This window comes from Pelophylax lessonae, assembly GCF_965119305.1.
Source record: "Pelophylax lessonae genome assembly, chromosome: 10".
NCBI lineage: Eukaryota > Metazoa > Chordata > Amphibia > Anura > Ranidae > Pelophylax > Pelophylax lessonae.
Window position 1 is genome coordinate 169,668,493 of NC_138777.1, and position 16,378 is coordinate 169,684,870.

The 16,378-nt window shown below is 43.2% G+C and overlaps 1 protein-coding gene across 1 annotated transcript; it reads left to right on the top strand.

Moving 5' to 3' along the window:
- Positions 1-1,810: 1,810 nt before the first annotated feature.
- LRRN4CL (LRRN4 C-terminal like) lies at positions 1,811-9,035 on the top strand (the record flags this gene model as incomplete). Its single annotated transcript, XM_082271027.1, has 2 exons — positions 1,811-2,089; positions 8,223-9,035. The coding sequence occupies exon 2, from the start codon at positions 8,223-8,225 to the stop codon at positions 9,033-9,035; it is 813 nt and encodes a 270-aa protein (XP_082127153.1). The 5' UTR covers positions 1,811-2,089.
- Positions 9,036-16,378: the final 7,343 nt, after the last annotated feature.

A 16,378-nucleotide genomic window follows, 5' to 3' on the forward strand; every position in this document is an offset into this window, starting at 1 on the left:
AAACCGTGACCCAAAAGCTAAAGCCAGATTGACACACCTGCACCATGGAACGTGGATGTGCATAGCTGTGAGCTGTTAGTTCTCAGATCGAACATTTATTATGGCAAAGGGAACTGTGCCCGAGGATGTTAAAGTGATTGTAAATGATCACCTTGTAAAACAATCCATTCAGTTTAAAATAGAAATGAAGGGCAAAAAAATTGTGTATAAATATTAAAAAACATTATGAAACCTTTTTTTTTTTTCTCTCTTTTTTATAGTGATCACATTCCCTCTGTTCTCAGCTACATAAGAGCTGGAGGAAGGAGCAACAACAGTATTTTGTTTTTGTTTGTCTCATGTGCGTTGCCCTTCCATGTGTTCTTTGCTATGAAGGCCAGTTATAGGTGGGGGCAGAGGCCATTTTCTTTGTTGTTAATGTATACTGGTGAGTGGACATACTGGATGCCTTTGCTGTAATATCATTAGCTGGGCTTCCATTATGCCCCCAAGTACCTTTAGGAGGGATGGGCCACCTGCAGGCTCACCTGCCCCCTATCTATCCATTAGCTTGCATGTACTTCCACTGTGAAGACTCTCATAAATTTACAAGAGTTAGGACTGCAGGTAATACAGGGTGCAGTGGAGTGGCCCTGCAGCTTACACATGCGTTTGCAAATGTGTGCTAACTAAACCCCTGTTTTGACGCAAACTGTTAGACAGGTTAATTTGGTTGGTAAGCAAACTGGTTAGAAAATTGAACTGGGAATTTTTATTTCTGTTTGTCTCATGTGTGTTGCCCTTCCATGTGTTCTTTGCTATGAAGGCCAGTTATAGGTGGGGCAGAGGCCATTTTCTTTGTTAACAACAGTACACTGATCTTCCCAGTGAAAGGCTGTGCAGGGGATCAGCTTGATAAGCCTTGTCCCTTGTGAGCTCTACACTCGCGAGGACTGCACTTCCCTCCCTCTGATCCATGAAGTGGATACATTCGTGTATAGGTCTGGTGAGCATATCCAATGGTCCTATACTTTGTTGGCAGTGCCACTGCTGCCTATATGAGTGTCCTGTATCCATAGACTCTTATAAGTATGTACAGTCTGTACCATCAAGGACACTATCAGGTGTGAAGTCTGAAGAGACTCTATTTACTCTAGCTGAGTCCTGGGCTTCTTTTCACCCAATCCCTTTACCTTGTATCTATCCAGATGAGGATTGAATATCCTCGATATGAGTGACTGTTTATCCTCAGCCCTATCTGGTGATGCATCTGGATATTCATTTTCTGCAGACCTGAAGGAGCTAGAATACCATATCAGCTATTAGTGTATGACGATGGCCACATTCCCTCTTGCTGACAGCTATATGATGATATACTAGGCGACTGTGTGATTCTGTATGTGTGTGCACTTTGTGATCGCAGCTGTGTCCATCCAAGACAACGTTGTCTTTTAAAATTTTTACCTAGGTGTGGGTTTTGGGTTTCAGTTTTTTTTTTTTAACATAGTGTTTTTTGTATTCTTAATTTTCAAATAAAATGATCCTGTGATTAAGCTGCACGGTCCTGCCATGACTTCTTTATCCTAGGGTCCTTTCCCCCAAATTCTCCATGCTTGTTTCTGGATCACTTGGCTTGCACCCTCAAGTCATGGTGAGTCAGCAATCATTTGGGACACTGATCATGGCTATACTAGCCTCCCAGTGTTTAATAGATTAGTGAGATATTGGCAATATGTTTTCTGCCTAAAAACAAACCAGTACTGGCATCTCCCATTTTTCCATCCTCGCTTCACCAGAGTAGGCTGAGAGGCAGGCAAGAACACATCTGTACAAGTCCCAACATTCCTTGCACACATGGGAGCAGTGCTGAGAGTCAGGTTACTTTTTCTTCCAAAAGTCTTGCCTTTTCCTGTTCTTTTTTTTTGGTCCCGGACTCCAGCCAGTCATTTCCACTCCCACATACTCAGCCCGTGATTCAGACTCATCCATTGAGGTGACATCACAAAGTGGATTCATATAAAGTTATGCAAGATTGCCCTCAAGAGCAGCTGAAATTATAACCAGAGAAACAATACAGCGACAAGTCATTAAAGACAACCTGCAGTAAAAGGTGAGTTAAACATAACTGTCTTACAGTGAAGGGTTGGGGATAAAAAAGTACTACATGTTATAGGACAGAGCAAGTAGGTGTTTTATTGCAATGGTTTGGTTTGCATTACAGAGCAGGTGGTAGACTCGGTACTAAATGTTACAAGCACTCTAATGACTTTTGCTGAATGCTGATTGAAAAACTATATAGGAAGAAGTATGGGGGTTGCCAATGCTGCCTACCTCCTGAAAATATTAGACTGCCACAGGCATCAATACTGTCTAAGAGACCCACAAAGAGAAACATGCAGAAGAGAAGATCAGTTTAACTTGTGATCTCTATACATGGTCTAGCTCTGGGACTCAAAATGTAGTGAAGCAACTGGATCAGCATGACAGGTGAGGAACTAGAATTTTCAACAGGAGAAGTCAGTAACTGTAATCACTGTTTCCTCTACACAGGTTTTCTAGAAGGTAAACCTGTGCTTTACCCATGCAGACAAATGGGTGGGCTGGGGAAGTGACGGAAAGATGATCATAGGCAGGAGATGGGGCAAGGCAGGTGAAATTGTCTTTTAAAGTAAACCTGTTGCATTGGCAATGCACAGGTTCCCTTTAACCACTTAAGCCCCGGAAGATTTTTACCCCCTTCCTGACCAGGGCCTATTTTGCGATTCGGCACTGCGTGACTTTAACGGACAATTGCGCGGTCGTGCAACGCTGTACCTAAACGAATTTGACGTCCTTTTTTTCCCACAAACAGAGCTTTCTTTTGGTGGTATTTGATCACCTGTGCGATTTTTTGATCATGCGCTATAAACAAAAAGCGTCAATTTTGCAAAAACAACAATATTTTTCACATTTTTTTATATGAAATTCCCCCCCAAAAAATGTAAAAATCAAAATTTTTTAACATTTTCGGCCAATTTGTTTTAAGCTACATATGTTTTGGTAAAAAAAAATTGCAAAAAGCGTATTTTGATTGGTTTGCGTAAAAGTTATCGCGTTTACTAACAAAGGGAAAGATTTTTGTCATTTTTGTTGTTGTTTTTTTAACGCGTAATGGCGGCAATCTGCAATTTTTTTTGCGGTATTGCGGCGGACAGGTCGGACCCTTGACTGACATTTTTGACACTTTTGGGGTTACCAGTGACATTACTACAGTAATCAGTGCTATACATAAGCATTGTTACTGTAAAATTACACTGGCAGTGAAGGGGTTAACTTTTTTTTGAGAGGCAGGGGTTATGGCTTGAGGTGTAGGAACAGTGATCAACGGTCCTACATAGTAGAACCGTATGATCACTATTTTTACACAGGGGAGAATGACAGGCGCCGCCTGCCTTTCTCCCGCTCTAACGGACGATCGCGAGTAACCGGCGGACATCGGGTTCGCCGGTCACGCGCGCGGGGGGGTGGTCCTACATCGCTTTGCCTGTGAGGGGCTGACCGCCACAGTAAATAGTCGTGCGGGGGTGGGCAAGCGGTTAAAGCAAAATTTTTATTTTTTATTATTTTTTACTGCTATTGTGAGGAATATTATGGTGGTTATACATACTTTGATCATTCGGTCAATATTGATCAATTTAGGTTCTATTTTAGATTTGATTAAACAGAGTCCACCAGCCAGGGCAGAAAATAATCGTTTTGTATCAATCCACAGCACCAAGGCTCCATTCACACCAATGTGTTTTTTTTCAGACTTTTTGCTTTTTGCAGAAATTTAGGACATTTTTTTTTTAACATGGGTTCCTATGGAACACATTCATATAAATGCATTTTTGGCAAGGATCAGGGACTTTTTTTTTTGTTCAATAGACTCAAATTGAGAAGCTGCAGAAAACTACGTAGTGCGTTTTTACATGATTTTGAGTTTTTAAATTTGCCCAAAAACAAATTTTCACAAAAAGCATAAAACACACAAATTGCGGTAAAAAAAGCACAGCAAAAAGCAACTACAGAAATGCTCAAAAGCAACATGCATAGGTGTGAACAATAATATTTCAATAGATCAGATTATTATATTACATAATAGAAACAGATATGTGAATATACGTTACAATCGTATCTTAACTATTGATCGAATCCACTTCCCTGTGTGTACCATATTGATCGAATGGGTTGTTGACTATAGATCAACTTTTCCTATTGGAAGAGATCAATTGGAAAAGAAATGGATCATTTATCAAAGCGTCTATGGCCACCATTAGGTTTATGCATGCTTTATGATAAATGTTCTAACCATATCATTTCTAGGACATCTTCAAGTTGCAGAGGATGTTATTCTCACATTCTCTACATGTAGCTGCAGGAAATGTCTGCTGATTTAGAACTGTGAGGTTCCAAGAGTTTTATATACAAAATGCCCCGCTCTGCCTGCTGGCAGACTGCTGAGATGAGATTTTAGCAGAGGATAAGGAGCCAAACTGCACAACAATTGGTTAAAAGCGCTCCAAAATAAGGGCCACAGATCATCCCTAATGTTAGATCATCAGATCTCTTTATATCCTACTGATGTGTACTGGAGAGTGCATGCTGGGGAAAATCTGCATAAACTTTTAACATGTTGGTTTATATCTGCTAAAGTATCAGAGGAGCAATGTGGGAAATTCCTAAAATTTCCCAATCAGGCTGGTCAGGCTTGAGCCATCACTACTGGTTTTAAAGCGGTATTAAATATAAACCAAAAATGTAATAAATTGCAGCTTACCAAGCCTAAGATGTTGGTGACTGCATTTGTTTTCTTTCTCCTTAGTGTTTTTTCCCCTCTGTTTTCTCCTTGTCATCTGGCCAGTAACACACCTATAGTAGAGTGCCCCTACTCTGGATGAAGAAGTAAAAGAGACACCTTTTGGACAGCAGCATTGTCTCTTTTCGGGGAGGGGATTTTTAGAAGCACCAGCAGATTTGGATGCACTAACAAACTGAAGCTAAACTCTAGCTCCCATGTTTTAAGCAGTTGTAGCAACTGTTTTTTTTTTCTTTTGGGATAAAGATTTTACATAAATAAAAGCTGATCATTGTAAGCACCCCCTGTCTGTCAGTGGTAAATGATTTGTCTCAACACTAAAGCCCCGTACACACGTACCGATTGTCGGCCGTAAATATTCGGCCGCCGACCGATCGGCCGATTGTAGGCTTGTTAGTATGATGCTAACGACAGCCGACAGCGCATTTTCGGTTGAACAGAATCTGTCGTGCAGACTTTAAAATATTTGTTGGCCGTCACCAGAACGGCCGATTGTTCGCCAGTCAGTACAGATTTCGGCCGACAGACAGCAGATTAGCAAGACTGGGCATGCTCAGAGAAGAAAAAAGACAAGGAAAGTTAACCATCACATGACATCACTTCTGCAGTCGGCTATTGTTGGCCGACAAAATTCGTGTGCAGTCTTTTGCAGTTTTCAACAGACACGACAGCCCTGGACAAAAGACGGCCGATTGTTCGGCCGACGATCGGTAGGTGTGTACGAGGCTTAACTGCTAAATTTGCTGGACAGCTTGTTCTTTTGAAAAACAACAGACTTGCTGGCCAGATAAGTTTAAAACAAGGGAAAGAGCCTAAAAAGGAAAACGAATGCAGCCACCATATTGAAGAATTAGTAAGATGCAATATAATAAATGTGTACTTTTGGGTTTAATACCAGTTTAATGTAACTATTTTCAGTCCACATTGGCATAAATTGTGCAGTTTGGATTGGCAGTAGTTTGGCTATGTTTATCCTACTTCCACGGAATAATAGGAAATGCCACATGTGCAATCAGTGAGAAAATCGTGTCTGACATAATGAGGGTGTCAGAAGCTGCCAACAAGAATATATTATTGGGCACCTGACTGGGAGAACAGCACTTCCATTCTGTGTTAATAAGTGGATGGTATAGTGTAGAATACTGGAAGATTTACTTTCATTACAAAATGAATGAAGCCTCAAGCAGAATGTTCAATTAGCTTAGTAAATGAGGTTATTATGTACTAACTTCAATATTCCAATCATATGCAAGTAAAATGGCTTTTTTTTTTCATTTCTTGCACACTCCTGGGTATTTTCTGCAAAGTGTATTTTCACTCCGCTTCATCAAATTTGCTAAATTAAGTGAAAATTCACTTTGCAGACTGAACATACTCCCCTTCTTTAGGCAATTATCACCTATGAGTTACTAACCTAGAACAAGTATGCACATAAGAACATCGGACAGTCCCCTTAAAGTGATACGAAACACCCACTGTTTAAATGACATTGTCCCTTCTATTTCTGTATATGGAAAAATGGCTCTGAAATTATTTTAATAAAAAAAAAATTCAAGTACATTTTTCCTAATCGATATACAGCTGTCACATGGGATCTTTCCTAGCCTGTCTTCAGGGAAACAAAAGCAGGAGGAGCTTCTAGTCCTCTAATGCTGGTCACATGTTCGAAATAAAATAAACAGCCTTTGGAATACATAACTAAAATAAATGTTTATTAATAAACTATTTTAAATTGTCATACAAATATAGATTTTATATCAAATCTTTATTTTTTTGGCAAAACCATGGTGTGGGCAGATTTCTGCCAGTCACAGACTGTGCCACGCTCCTCCAGCCTGTCTTAGAGTAAGAGGGAGGTGAAGCCTCCATTAATCTACATGTCATATCCAACCCCCTATTGTGTTTAGCTGGTTATTGGGCATGGAGGAGGAGGAGGAGGGAGTGGGCTGTCATTTACCACTGTGTATACGCCTACATGTGTGACTCTATCGTCACATAGACTGCTCCAATGTAGTAGGGGGGAAATGCTCAGCATAGAAACTCACTGAACATTGAGCATGTGCAGAGCTGCCACCACAGTTGCAAAATCCCTAGCTGAATTGGGGACATGAACAGAAGGGGGAGATAGAGCAGCAGGATCAGCCATTTTCTTTTTTGCAGAATGCAGGAAATTGATTTTTGTAGTGACTGGGTGAGAATGAACAGCATGTAATACACTAAATTAACAAAAGTATTGGGACACCTGCCTTTACATGCACATAAACTTTAATGGCACCCCAGTCTTAGTTCGTAGGATTCAGTATTGAATTAGCCCACCCCTTGCAGCTAGAATAGCTTCATCTCTTCCGGGAAGGCTGTCCACAAGGTTTAGGAGTGTTTCTATGGGAATGTTTGACCATTTTTCCAGAAGCGCATTCGTGAGGTTAGGCACTGATGTTGGTGAGAATTCTCACCCTCCGCTCTAATTCATCCCAAAGGTTTTCTGTTGGGTTGAGGTCAGGACTCTGTGCCGGCCAGTCAAGTTCTTTCACTCCAAATTCGCTCATTTATGTCTTTATGGACCTTGTTTTGTGCACTGGTGGGAAAGGTGGGAACAGGAAGGGGCCATCCCCAAACTGTTCCCACAAAATTGGGAGAATGAAATTTCCAAAATGCCTTGGTATGCTGAAGCCTTAAGAGTTCCCTTCATTGGAACTAAAGGGGCCAAGTTCAACCCCTGAAAAACAACCCCACACCATAATCCTGCCTCCACCAAATGATCTGGATCTGTGCTCAAAGCAAGGTCCATAAAGACATGGATGAGCAAGTTTGGAGTGAAGAAACTTGACTGGCCTGCAACCCGATAAAACACCTTTGGGATGAATTAGAGTGGGACTGCAAGCCAGGCCTTCTCATCCACATCAGTGCCTAGCCTCACAAATGCGCTTCTGGAAGAATGGTCAAACATTCCCATAGACACACTCGTAAACCTTGTGGACAGCCTTCCCAGAAGAGTTGAAGCTGTTATAGCTGCAAAGGGTGGGCCAACTCAATATTGAACCCTACGGACTAAGGCTATGATGCCATTAAAGTTCATGTGCGTGTAAAGGTATTTTTTTTATGATGTAGGTTTAGTGACACTTTAATTTTCCTGATACTTGCTCCAGTTCAGTAATTCAAAAGTATTGAAACCACAGGCAAAGCATACCAGTCAGGCAGCTAGCATTTTCAGAAGAAGGATTTTTGTATATATGTATTTACCTTAAAGCATACCCAGTACCATGTACTAACATCCTCTATTAAACTTTCAACAATTATTTTCCCTTTCATCTGTAGTTAATTCATCTATCGTTTTCCTTTCACTGGAATTGCCATCTTTTTTCCTCCATAAATAACACTATTAATATGCTTCATATTTCCATTCTAGATGACGTCCTCTCTATTTTTGATACTTCTGCACATCTGCCTCATCACTACAAGGTCTCTGATTTCTGCCCTTGAAGATTCTGCATCATTAAGGACAAGCACACCTATCCCAACTACTGCCAGTAACCAGTCTAGAGCTATAGAGCACACAAAAGTTACAAAAAGTCAAACCACCCGAGAGCGGCTCGTGTATGTCACCAGTGGACCAGAGGACGATTACTATGATGATGATGATGATTCAACCATTTCCCTACCTCCACCTGTTTCTGTGAAACCATGCCTATTCAATCGCTGTGAGCACCTGTCACCAACATGTGAAGAGATTCAAAGCAAGGCAGGTGGTAATTGTCTTTGCCCTGGAATAGACGGACCAAACATCAAACCAGACCCCCCAACACTGAGTCAGGTCTTGATGGCTGACCGAGAAGTGACTGTGAATTGGTGCTCCCCTTCATCTACAGTGCACAGTTATAGAGTACTGTACCAAGGACCGGACAGTCAAGTGGAAAATGGACCAGTCCTTAATGCCTCATACCGCTCCTATTCCATTGCAAATCTTCTCCCTGCTACCCAGTATACAGTGTGTGTGGTGGCCATTAATAATGCTGGAGAAAGTAGAGCAGAGGTTGAGGCAGAAGAGGATATAGAGGGAAGTATGAGAGGTCCTTGCAGGATCCTCCACACCACTGCCTCCAGGATGTCACGCATATATATAGGCATAGGGGTAGGCCTAGCAGCATTGGTAGTAGTGATGGTTGTCTTGGGCATCTTTCTGTGCAACAGAAAAAGGAGAAAGAGCAGAATGGTTATTTAACCACTTAAGCCCCGGAAGATTTTACCCCCTTCCTGACCAGGGCCTATTTTGCGATTCGGCACTGCGTGATTTTAACGGACAATTGCGCGGTCGTGCGACGCTGTACCTAAACTAATTTGACGTCCTTTTTTCCAACAAACAGAGCTTTCTTTTTTCACCTGTGCAATTTTTTGATCATGCGCTATAAACAAAAAAAGAGCGTCAATTTTGCAAAAATAATTTTTTCACATTTTTTATATGAAATTCCCCCCAAAAAAATGTAAAAATCTAAATTTTTTAAAATTTTCAGCCAATTTGTTGTATGCTACATATGTTTGGTAAAAAAAAATCGCAAAAAGAGTATTTTGATTGGTTTGCGCAAAAGTTATCACGTTTACTAACAAAGGGAAAGATTTTTGTCATTTTTGTTTTTTTTTTTAACGCTTAATGGCGGCGATCTGCGATTTTTTTTTTGCGACATTGCAGCGGACAGATCGGACCTTGACTGACATTTTTGTCACTTTTGGGGTTACCAGTGACATTACTACAGTAATCAGTGCTATAAATATGCACTGTTACTGTAAAATTACAATGGCAGTGAAGGGGTTAACTTTTTTTGAGAGGGAGGGGTTGTGTGTGTCCCTAGGGGCGTGATTCTAACTGTGATTCGCTGTGGCTTGAGGTGTAGGAACAGTGATCAACGGTCCTACATAGTAGAACCGTATGATCACCATTCCTACACAGGGAAGAATGACAGGCGGCTTGTTTACATTAGCCACCTGCCTTTCTCCCTCTCCACCGACGACCGCGAGTGAACGGCTGACGATTGGGTCCGCCGGTCACATGCGCAGGGGGGTCCGTGACCGTGCGGGAGCGTGAGCGCGCCTCCGTCGGCGCGCACTCGCTCCCGAGACCCTCACAGGCTAGCGACGTAGTACTACGCCGCTTTGCCTGTGAGGGGCTGACCGCCGCAGTAAATAGTCGTGCGGCGGTCGGCAAGCGGTTAAAGAGAAGGAAATTGGAACAACCAACCATTCCTACATGGCTGGGAGTCCAAACTAGCTCTAAGAGCTCAGAACTGGAGTAGTGACTTTGAGGAAAATATGTATGGCATATTAAAGGAAACCTTTCCAGAGAAAATCCTAAAGACCACCATACTGGTTTCTCAACCTGAAAATGCTAGTTGCCAGTCATTTTGACTGTTGACAAACGTTTGAGTCAACAGTTTGAGTCATTGACCCAGAACAAGCCGAACAAGTAGGGAATTGTACTTTACGTTAGCTTCCTGATGTACTGTATATATACTTTTTCCAGGTCAGTGGCAAAGAAAGTTTGGAAGTAGATGGTCAGCATAACAGCCAGGCAACTAGCATTTTCCAAAGGAGATCAGCAGGGGCATCTCCCATATTTCCTTTGGGGAAAAAAATAACCCCTCAGTGAATGATAACATTGTAACATATGTATGATCTATTTTTTGTTTTATAATATTTATTTTTATTAAACTCTATTTTTATACTACATCTCTATATAGTATTTACTTATTTGTAAATCGGCAAGTTGCTGTGATTGCATTTGCTTTGCTTTTATTATGTGGATGAAAAGTGATTGCCAGGAAAATAGAAATCTCCAATTTGCATATGAGACTTCTGTATTATAAAGGGTCCAAAATGATGAAGAGGTGAAACCATCACTTTGGGTAGTGTACAGTGCACTGACTACACACATGTGCTTTGTTTGAAAATGTGCTGGTGTGGCCGCACACATATAAACTGGATACCTGATTTCTTATCTGGAAATGTGCCTCCCACACTCCACAAACCCAGGACCTGCTAAGTGTGGGGGTTAGAAAGTGGATGGGATTGCCAAAGATAATGTGAAACCAGCTCAACACGAAGATCTACTATCAAACAACCTGCCTAAAGTAAACCTTGTCTATTCCTATCTCTAAATGTGCATTTATTAGAGTATAACTGCTGCTGTGAAAAGCTTTTAGCAGTTTAAAAATGTTAAGTATCCAAAGCATAAGTAATCATAACCACATGCTTCATGCTGCATAAATGGCGTTTTTGGAATCATTCAGCCCGCAACACATTGAGGCTTAACAACCCGGAAACAGCTCCATTCTCCTCTGACTTCTCTTCTGCTGGCTCATTGTGAAAGAGGTAGATTGCTACATCTCCATATCCCAAGAGCCCACTGAGTACCATGTATTCAATGAAGAATAAGTGCATCTGCCCGGCTGTTTCTAAACCGGTGTTTGTGCTACACAAAGACAGTGGTTATGATTACATTTATGCATAGTTCCCAACTGTCCCTGATTTTGAGGGACTGTCCCAGATTTGGAACATAGTTCCTCTGTCCCTCTTTCCTCCTCATTTGTCCCTTATTTTGGTCTGATCTATATAGTTGTAAATTAAATGCACTTTTTATCTTTGAAAAAGTGTTTCCCAGTGCTAAACCTTAAATCCAATTTCTAAATTGCTCTATTTGCAAAAGCCAAGTATAAAGGAATTAGGTCCCTTTCACAGGGACTTTCCGTCTGTCAGTTTTTCAGGCGGACCTGATTGGATGCTCCATGCCCCCCTATAGAGAAGTGGATGTTAGGGGTGTGTCCGCTGACACCCGCTACTATCCGATCCGATCCTGTGAAATCCTGATGGATGATAACCCTAATTTCCATCCGTCTGGAGGATTGGATATAAACAGACAGGTGGTCCATTTTCATCTGATCTCCCCATTGAAGAGAGCGGGGCTCTGACAGGTCCATCCTAGCATAGTGTGTGGAGAGGAGACGGACCTGTCATCCATCTGCTCAGTGGGGAACAGCGGATCGATCCCCGCTAAGCAAAACTGAGTCTGCCGGGCGGAAAGCCAGTGTGAACGGACCCTAAGAGTGATAAAAAAAGGAATTTTGGGTTTAACTGATCGTTTGGATTTTTTTAAAATTCCCCTTTAAGGGGGTTGGCAAGGGGTGTGTTCTATGGCTACTTATTTTTGCTAATAGGTGTCCCTCATTACCATTTCAAAAAAAGTGAGGTGGTATGCAGGGCCGGTCCTTCCACTAGGCAAACTAGGCAGCCGCCTAGGGTACATTGCCACCTAGGGGCGCAGCCATGAGTCGGCACTCTCTCTCCATCATAAATGATCCTTGTGAGCTGAGGGGATTGATGGCAGTGGGGGAGGAAGAAGGGACAGAGGAAGATGCCAGGTGTCTTGGGCAGTGGCGGAACTACCAGGCCCTGGCTTTCCACCGCTGTTGGGGGGGGGCACAAGTAGCTGGTCTTGCCTAGGGCATAAAATAGTCTAGCAACGGCCCTGGTGGTATACATATGCTCTGTGTCAGAGGTCTTCAATCTCCTAAACAAGGGAAAGTTCAGTGTCCTTCAGATCATAGGGAGGCCAGACTGTGGTCAGTGGGAGTAAATTATACCTCAGGTAGTGTGGTCAATGGGAGTAAAAAATGCCCCAGCACCTGTGCTGTGATTAGCGGAAGGAGGAATAATATCCTGTCATTGGTGTCAGTGAATGGAGTAGGGCCTTATTGTTGATGACAATGGAAGGAACAGTGCCTCATCACTGATGCCAGTAGGAGAAATAGTGCCTTGGTGTTGGTGTCAGTGGGAGGAATGGTGCCCTATTGCTGGTGTCAGTGGGAAAAACAGTGCATTGTTTTTGGATCAGTGGAGGGAACAGTGCTCTGTTGGTGTCGGCGGGAGAAGTAGTGCCCTATTGTTGATGTCAGTGGTAAAACAAGTGCCCTTTTGTTGGTGTGAGTGGGAGGAATAGGCCCTATTGCTTATCAGCAGGAGGAATAGTGCCCTATTGTTGGTGTCAGTAGGGGGCAATAGTTTCTATAGTTTTTGTCACTCAGAGGAATAATACCCCATTATTGGTGTCAGCAGGAGGAATAGTGCCCCATCTCTGATGTCAGTGGGAGAAAGCCCCGTGGCGTGGTGAATGGCAAGCTTGGTGACCATTGCTCTAAATACTTAAGGTAAACCTGTCATGGCCCCCTGCTGACCTCCTGAAAATGCTACCCTTCTGACTGTTAGATAGGGGTACTAAATACTTTGTGTCACTGAACCAGAGCAAACCTGCAGGAAAGTCAGAGAAAAGTCGGAAGTCCCTGTCTGCCCACTTGTACCAGGTGAAGGACTGTAAATATTTAATCACTTAGTACTAGTTTATAAACAGTGGCTGGTAGACCGTGAACATGCCCGAAAGTGATTTAGGTGACTTTCCCTGGCTGCTGTGGCCAGAGAAGAAGCTAATGGAGCTCCATTAGCTTCAGTGGAAGCCAGGGGAGACATAAGAGGTCTAATAGAGCCCTGGTGTCTCAGTAAAGAGAACCTGTCACAACAAAATGCTAATACATAGGGGGCCCTCTATGTGATAGCAATAAAGTTAATTGTACATAAATATAAAGTTAAAACAATAAAGTGACAGTCCCCTGTGCACATAAGAACATAAACGCATGCAGGGAGTAAGTGAAAACAATGATTGGGCTGCACATGTTACACATGTTACATATGTCAGAGTGAGAGCAATAATTAAGTTGGCTTGAGAAAGCCAACTTACTGAAATCCTATTTAAACTAATCCTCCTCCTCCCTCCTCCTCCTCCTCCCTCCTCCTCCCTCCTCCCTCCTCCTCCCTCCTCCTCCCTCCTCCTCCCTCCTCCCTCCTCCTCCCTCCTCCCTCCTCCCCCCTCCTCCCTCCTTCCTCCTCCCTCCTCCTCCCTCCTTCCTCCTCCCTCCTCCTCCCTCCTCCTCCCTCCTCCCTCCTCCTCTCTCCTCCCTCCTCCCCCCTCCTCCCTCCTCCCTCCTCCCCCCTCCTCCCTCCTCCTCCCTCCTCCTCCTCCTCCTCCTCCCTCCTCCTCCTCCCTCCTCCTCCTCCCTCCTCCTCCCTCCTCCTCCTCCCTCCCTCCTCCTCCCTCTTCCCCCCTCCTCCTCCTCCCTCCTCCTCCTCCTCCTCCTCCATCCTCCTCCCTCCTCCCCCCTCCTCCTCCTCCCTCCTCCTCCCTCCTCCTCTCCCTTGTAATGCTAGCAATATGTTTTAAACTTTCTGGTCAGGCTTTCTCAAGCCAACTTAAAGTTTGTCTCGACAAACTTTTTTTTCTAGTTATAATTCATTTTAATATGGGGCGGGGGGGGGGGGGGGTTAAGCAATATCATCAGCCTCCCACCAACTTATTCTTGTGCCAAATGACTCCCTTTTGATTCCTCTTGTGCAAAGGTTTTTAAGCAATAGTCTGAGGTAAGTTGCTAATGAGCTTTTGGGCTGCCCCCATCCCTCCCTGATATTAGTATCCAATAAACCAACCCTCTATATGACTGTAATGGGCATAGAAGTATAGGGAATTTTTTTAAACCTATAACAAACTTTATTCATATAAATACAATGTAAAAAAGAATAAAATCAAAAGATGTGCGGCTACACATATACAAATTGTTCATTACTACTTAAAGAGAACCACATTGTTCTTCCTAACATAGCGTTGGAAAGACAGAAATACCCGACGCATTCCGAACTTGGTTCTTTTCTAATTTCTATTTCAGGGGTAAATGATTGTGGAATAAATTTGTACTTTTGCCTGTATTATGTTACATGAAACGACACATAATTTAAAGCCAGCAGAAAAATCTTGCTGCTGCCTGGTCCACAACATCCCAACTGCAAAAATGCTAAAGGGGGCAGGTGCCAGAACCCCCACCCCTCAATTACTAGGGCCAATGCTCTACTACACTGCAGAGTTCATCAGCACCATGGGAAATGTAGTTCCAAAACATCTGGGGTGCCAAGGTTAGCCATCACTGGTCTATACAGTACTGTACAGTAAAGTACACAAAAACAAAACCACGTGTAGATGATGTGCGCATGTGACAATGTACGCAAGACATGAACTAAATTACGTGATTGGACATGTAAACGCATATTTGTCTCTTTTAAAGGTTGCAACTGGAAGCTTTGTATGTAGGGGACTTGCTGTATCTGCAGTGTGAGATCTCAGGCTCTGTGCCACCGACTACTTGTGTTGGCAGTGGCTATGTTACCTGCTGTTTTGCGGACTGTTCTGCTTGCTGGTTTTTTGCTTTTTTTAAGGAGCTTAAAACCTAAGATCCCATTCATGTAAGGAAGGGAGATGATTTCCTACCAGCAGCATGTCTTTGGAGTGCAGGAAAGGCACTAAAACACAGGGAAAGCATATAAACTCGATATGGTGTCCTGACCAGAATTTAAACCAAAACCTCAGAGCTTCAAGGTAGAAGTGCAATATTGTTGCTTTGTATACTTTACAATGCAGACAATGAATATAAGTGAAGAAATGTTCATGCCAAAGGCATGGACCTGTAATGGCATATCATAGGTATGGTTCACACCTACAAGTGCTAATGAGCATGTGCATTCCTGTACGCTGCATATAGGCCAATCCATTCACTTCTATGGGTGAGAAATGTGGAAAATAAGTCCCTGAAGCTTTTTTCATCAACGTATCACACCAAGCCAGAAAAAAAAAATGCGTTTGCAGTTACGTATGGGGCCATTAACAATTATGGATTAACAATAATTCATCAACAGTAATGGAATTCCTGGGCGTCTGCTAAAGGTCAGCTCGTTCATACGCTTTGTGGGAAACGCGCGATTTTGCAAGTGTTCTCGACACACATGATGTGAACCTAGCATTAAGGCCAGGTTCACACATGTCGCGGCTCACAGCAGGGGGTCCAGTGCATCCCTGTTCAAATTTCTGCCTGAATTCACACGATTCAGAGCTTTCCCTTTCCACATGCGGACCGTGGCCGCCGGAAGGTGTGTGAACTGGCACTATTTTGTTTTTTATTGCATGAGCTAGATATCTTTTTTTCAACCGACTAACACTCTCCTGTCATGCAAATTGAATGTGGGGTAACTCACATCCAATTCACATAAGTGTGAACCAGGCCCGGACTTGCCATAGGGCACAGCGGGAAAAAGGGGCTGCTGCACATTGCATACATGGCAACTGTCCTGTTCTGTCCCCGATTCACCTCTGCACCTTCGGGCGGCAGATCTGCGACTTCTCTGGTGTCGGCGGCATTACACTCTGCATTAGAGTCACTAGCGTTGATATTTATAGGCAGCTGAGCTCCCCAGAGCCTCTCTCTCTGCACCTCCGGCAGCTTACATGGAGTAGAGAAGCGCGCCTATGCTGGGCAGCCACTAGCTTCAGTACACAAGCCTGGGTACAGAATCAGATGCCCCTCCTGAGGCCCTAATCCACTGTATACCAAAAGCTGCCAGAGTTGAAGAGAGAGGTTCAGGCAGCTCAGCTGCCCATAAATATCATCAACGCTAGTGACCCAGCTGAGTTTATGTGTGGGCTCC